The 6,195-nt window shown below is 42.7% G+C and overlaps 1 protein-coding gene across 1 annotated transcript in view; it reads left to right on the top strand.

Annotated features, from left to right (window-relative positions):
* The first annotated feature begins 2,175 nt into the window (after nucleotides 1–2,175).
* The window catches only part of LOC111220152 (glutamate receptor ionotropic, NMDA 2C-like), a 42,418-nt gene continuing 38,398 nt past the window's right edge, over nucleotides 2,176–6,195 (top strand). The window contains exons 1-2 of the mRNA XM_022743140.1: nucleotides 2,176–2,532; nucleotides 3,492–3,590. Coding sequence (XP_022598861.1) covers nucleotides 2,176–2,532; nucleotides 3,492–3,590 — 456 coding nt within the window. The remainder of the gene's footprint in view (nucleotides 2,533–3,491; nucleotides 3,591–6,195) is intronic.

Here is a 6,195-nt window from a genome sequence, read left to right as displayed (position 1 = left end):
GTTTGTTTTTAATCTTCACCTAGCACAAGTGGGTGGTTGGTTAACAGCTGCTTTGTGCTCACATCAAGATATAATGATTCACTGGAGACAAATAAAGTGATCTCAGTGAGTCAAAACAAGCAAACCCTGGATTTACAAAAGAAAAAAAGAAAGTGTAACACCCTGCTGCCGTTTGTAAAATCTGCATAAGCTCTCAGGGGGATCTGTATAAATCCTACTTCAGACTTTGAACTGTAGTTTTATGTTTTACTCTCCAATAAACTCCTTTCTATATGGACTTGATCACAGAGCTAAAATAGCCAAATGTTCAAAATGTCTCTTTATGCAGATGACAATGCTCAATACATTTATAGTAGATCATTCGGTTTTCCTAAATGTGCAACGTCATTGACCCTTTGCAGAACCAAATATCTTAAAGAAAATGTCTTTAAATTTTTTTTGAATTGTGGTGCCAAAAATCATCCATATATCATAAATAAAACACACAGATCTTTGAAATAATCCTTAAAAAAGGCGGCTCCGTCCATCATTGCGGCTTTGACCCTATATTGACTGAGGGCTGTATATAATAACAGGGATGGATTGTCTTTCAAAAGTTCAAACTGTATATTTATTGCTATGGGCACCTAAAGCCCTGGTGCTTAAAACCTTATTGAGATGAATGATTGATATGCCAGGAGCATGAACAGTGAGGGGGGGTGGGGGGGTGGAGTGAGGGGGGGGGGTGGAGTGGGGGGGGTGGGAGACATTAAACCCAGTGTTGCTTTGAAAGGAGCTTTGAATCAAAGATGGGAGGTGCTGTTAATTATCAGTGCGTCTCTGATGGCCACTGATGAGACCGACTCTATATAAAACCTGCAATTAAATATGTGTGTGGAGAGCTGTGTTTGCTATAAGAAAGCTCACCTGCCTTTATCAAAGGTTCAAAGGTATTGATTCAATAAGAAAACATCTTCAAACGTTTGATTGATGTGGCTACAGCAGATGCAAATGTTGAAGGTATCACTGCTGTGAGTTATATGGTGAATGCACACCAGGAATTAGGCGTTGATTATTGAAGAGATGCCTTATAGTGGAGGGAAGGACAACACTAAGCTCCAGCAATTTTCAATTTCAATACATGTGTCTTTTCCTTTTTTTTTTCGAACTGCCTTCTTCAATTTTTGTTACTTAGACATTTAAACATTTATGGGACACAGTCAAGGTTTGAATTTCACAATCTCTCTTGTTATGTACATAAAAATAATGTTAAAGGTCAATAACTGCAATCATTCCCTGACCTTAAACAAGTGGTTATTATTGCAACCATGGTGACGAAGGTCCCTAACCTTAACGAAGTAGTAATTTTAATCCAAACCATAACCGAAGAGATCATTAAATTGATTTATTTTATTTTGAACCATTTAGAAAGTGATCTGTAACCATTTTGAAAGGTATTGACTAGCGATGATGAATGCTGAAATTCTATCAAGTAAATACTGAATTTTAGTTTTCAGCAATTAAGAATAGTTGTCACTTGGGCTTTGATGAGATGTGAGCATTTAATCACATTACATACAAAAAAACTGGAGTTTGACATTTGCACCTGCCATATGTTGGCTTATGAGGGTGTTACGTACATGCACAGATTTCAGCAGCAGTTAATTTTGTAGCTTTTTCACTTCTCATGAGCACATGACATCACACCACGTGGAGAGAGGCCGGGTGAAGTAATGTAATGTGATGTAATACAAGTTGTGAGGGTCGAGGGGTCTGTTTGACAGTTTTGGAATCCTGCTTGCAGTGTGTGTGTGTGTGTGTGTGTGTGCTGAATCAGAGATGTGTAGAGATGGAGAGGTGATTACAGTCATGACACTGGGGGTTGGATTATGGAGGATTACATGCACGCATTCTTGCACACACACATTGGCACACACACACACACACACAGTTTTCCTCATGACACAAGAGTCTAAATGCAGGGCTAATACTGTCGTACAAAAGGGTCAGAGAGAGAGACGGACCAGGAGAGAGAAATAAGGGATGGATATGTTCTGATGGATTATGAGGCATTATGTCAAAAGCATCACAAAAGTAAAGCAGCTTGTATGAATGACTGTTGCTCTCTTTCTTTTCATTCCCCTTCCCTCTCTCACCCCTTTCCTACCTCCCCTTTCCAGGCAGTAGGCTGGCAAGATGGCCATTCCCAGGGGACAACCTCCTCCCTCACCTTGGCCTCCACTCTTCCTCCTCCTCCTCTTCCTGCTCCTCCTCCTCTCCTCCCCGCTGCCCCTGCAAGCCCGGCCACTCCTTCTCAACCCGTCCATCAACGTGGCGGTGGTGTTCAGCGGCTCCAGCTACCAGAATGAGGTCAGAGGTCGTCTCAGTGGGGAAAACTTTGTGGACCTGCCCGTGGTGGTCAGCCCAGTGACCGTGCTGGTCAACGACACCAACCCCCGTGACCTGCTGACACGTCTCTGCGACACCATGGCAACGGAGAAGCTGCATGGCGTGGTGTTTGAGGATGATGTAGGCTCGGGTGCTGGTGTTCAGGTAAAAAAATTATTTGTGCATTTTTGGGCTCTTTTGATAAAAACATCCTCTTCAGAGTCACGGTGCTCAGTCACCCACATCCGCGGTTCCTAAAGCTGCACAAGGAAACATTTTATGTAAAAAAGCACCTGTCCTGTCAGCTTAAATCACAAAGCAGAGCCGCAAAAAAGAAGAACTAATTGAGATGCCAAGCATGTACTACCTTTGCTCAAATTAAATTATGGTGTTGGTTGATATGGTTCCTGATCATAAATGAAGAAGAAGCGATATTAGATCATAAAAACAAAATGTAAATAGCCCCTTCATACGAGGGGAAGGAGTGCTGAAACAGTTACTCTTTTATTTAAAGGAGCTCTAAGTAAGTTTTGCTGTTGCTACATAGCTAATGTAAGCATTAACAGCTGTTTACTTACTAGTTTAGAAGAAATCACCATCAAACTAAATTCCTTTACTTACTGAGAGCTGTGTCCAGTGGTGGAAAACAACACTGCATTGTTGACATTGCATTATATGATATATATATATATATATATATATACATACGTATGCATATATTAGAAATTATTTGCTTTGAAATCCAATAGCTCAGTTAACCTTTGATTGTATCTTATGATCTTCCTCAGCAGATTGAGTCCAGTCCAAATTTCCATTTTTCTGAGCACTTTAAAGGAGCAAGTTTAAAGAAAAAAGTTCTGTTCAAATTTAGTGCTACTTTACATCGTGAGTGTGTAAATGGACCTTCTCATGTTATTATTTTGTCAACTTTCATTGGTCAGGAATTAACTTTCAGTTAAATACCACTTAGGTTTGACCTATGACTGATGACCACAATCAGTTAGGTTTCAGCGTTGTATTCAGCCCTGTGGTACCCAACTCTAAGGCCTAATTAACACTAGTGCTGATTTATCACAGTTTATCTTTCTTTATGCGAAAACTAAATGTGTCTGTTTGGTCTTCAGGTGGCAGAAGTGGCACAGATCCTGGACTTCCTCTCCACTCAGACAGCGCTGCCAATCGTGGGCATCAGTGGTGGCTCTGCAGTCGTCATCCCATACAAGGTAATGTCAAAATAAAGAACCAGCCATTAAAGCACTGGCCTGTCATCTACTTACAGTCTGAAATGGGTGTAGAGTGGGCTGTCTTCTTGCTACCCCACAGTGATGACACAAAGACGCCAGGAAAAAAAAAATTGAGGAATAAAATGAACAACAGGCTGTAATGTAAACCCTGTCAGCGGCAGCACTCGCTCCTCACAGCCTGCTGTCTTAGTCAGAACTCTTCCACACCGGCGTCATTCAGCTTAAAACAACTTAAGTAGGTCAGAGCGGTGAAACCTACTTTGGCAAGCAACTCCCTGCATGCAAATATTTGGATATGAGCAATACAGATGGGTGAATTATCAGCAACGACTGCAGCCATCGACCATCCTCTAATCCCTGGCTGGGAAAAGTGTGAATTGTGGGAAGCGAAAGTTTGTGAGGGGAGACAAATGCTACGGGCAATCCGTGCCTCAATCAATCATCCCTGTGCACTTGAAGAGCAGCAGGTTTCTCCTGCTATGATTTAGCATGTATCTCATTGTTGAATGCAGACGGGGAGCAGTGAGCTGTGTAGTTAGATTGTAAAGAAGAGATTAATGACACCAGACGGATCCTTAATCTACTTTTTTTTCTCTACTTTTGAGAAGCAAAATGGCTCCATCCCCTCTTCCTCTCACTCTCCATGTTTCTCCGCTCGTCTTCCCTTCCTTCCTTTAACTGCTTAACTGCTATCATCAACACCTTGTATTTATAGAAGCAACTCTCACACATAGAAACACACATGCAAATGAACACCCTCACCCTCACAAAGCCAAATGGGTGGATTCCTAGACCTATCCAGCATATAAACTGAGCTGACAAAAGTGTATCAATGTGGCTGTGAGTGGTGGAGTTCAACCCCCCCAGGGGACATTTTGTAAATCATAGCATGTTGTGTTTATCGGTTTCCTGTTAATCAAAAGGTATCTGCAGATGTCACGTCATAGATATTAAACAGAAGGAGTTGTAGCTGCAGGAGGGTGATTGATTTGCTGTATTTTGATGGCAGAGCGGGAGTGAGTGAATAAGAGGCAGAGAGAGGGGAGAAAGATGCTTCGATGAAGCTTGGCTGACAGCTGCCTGAAGGCAGTGTTTTACTGTCTCACAGACAAGTCTCCCTTCCGTCTTTCACAAGTGAAATAGTCATTCTTGTTTCGCTGCTTCTTTCTTTTCCTTTGCTTCTCACCTTCTCTCATTCCTCCTTCCTTTTCCATATTTCCTTTTAGCTCTTCAAACCCTCCAGTTTTTATTTTTTCCCTCCATCACCTTTACTCCTTGACACATTTAAATCCAGTTTTTTTTGGCTCTGTTGTGCACTGGCTGAATCCATTAAGCAACAGGGCTGTGCTCCTCTCTGCTCTCTTGGAGCTCCAGGACCATATTAAACTGTTAATTAGACCCTTCAGGAGGCTGAAGCCCCCCACAGCCCTTATCATTCACCCTCCAAATCTAAACCATTCACTCTTCTTTCCCTTTCATTTTTCTGTTTTGCTGCCTTCCTTGTGTAACCTCCCTCTTCCCCCTATCACTGCTGCTTCACCTTAACTTGGCAAGAAGGAGTTCATATTTACCCCAGATGAACTTTTGGTACTCGTCTCAGGCAGTGCAAAGTATATATGAGCCTGCAACATATTTGGGGCAAAGTTTGTCAGTTATCAACGATCTCTATACTTTGTAATTTGCCGGTCACGGCTGGCTCAGTCTGGATTATTTAACCTCTCTGCTTTACAGCAGCAAAAGACAAACGCACCGATGGGACGTTATGTATTGTACCGAGCAACCTTTGTCTGACGAGCCCAAAGTGTTGAGTGACAGTTCTCTATATGGCACAAAGAGTAAAGCTCTCTCTTCTGAGGTGTGCCTGTCGAAGGCCTCTTTCAGCCCTCCTCCTCACACCCCCTCCACTCCACTTTTTCTCTCTTATACACTCCTTTGTTGTCAGCAAGGAGGGAAAAAAAAGCTTGTCAGAGGTGTCTCACACAATGGGACAGGTGGATTGGACGGAGAAAGACATATGTGAGAGAGCATGATTCTCTTAAGGGATAAAAGAGCTCAATAGTGCTTGATTATCAATAGCCTGATGATGATGAATATCTTTGATGGTGGGTTTAAAAAGAAGCAGCAGCCGCCCAGGCCGCCTATTTATGGTTCCTGTTTCAGTGATCTCTCTATGGCAAACAACAAGGAAGGAGGGAATGAGACAAAGATGAAAAGATTGAAGGGAGGAGAGGAAGTGTGTCTTTTTGTTAGACGACACATACATCAAGCAAAGGCGAAGAGGAGGAAATGAGACAGCGTGAGGAACGGTTGAGAGAAGGCATAAAGACTGTTCAATAGGGCCTGTGAGGGAAAGAGAAAAAATATTGCGATGTATCTCTCTGAGGAGTTTGAAATCAGAGGTTGTGTGTGTGTGTGTGTGTGTGAGAGAGAGTCATTGCAGTGTGCCGGGTGATCATTAGAGGGTGCTGCATCCAGATGTCGAGTCATGGGAGTAGTAGAGCCAGAGACAACACAAGGAGGAGAAGGAGAGGAGAGAAGGGGAGGAGGGAGGATGCTACCAATGAGGTTGGGGATGGGGTGAGGG

This window comes from Seriola dumerili, unplaced genomic scaffold (genome assembly GCF_002260705.1).
Source record: "Seriola dumerili isolate Sdu_G_001 unplaced genomic scaffold, Sdu_1.0 BDQW01000068.1, whole genome shotgun sequence".
In the NCBI taxonomy this organism is placed as follows: domain Eukaryota; kingdom Metazoa; phylum Chordata; class Actinopteri; order Carangiformes; family Carangidae; genus Seriola; species Seriola dumerili.
Note: the sequence above shows the minus strand (reverse complement) of the source record. Positions and strands in the feature narration are given on the sequence as shown.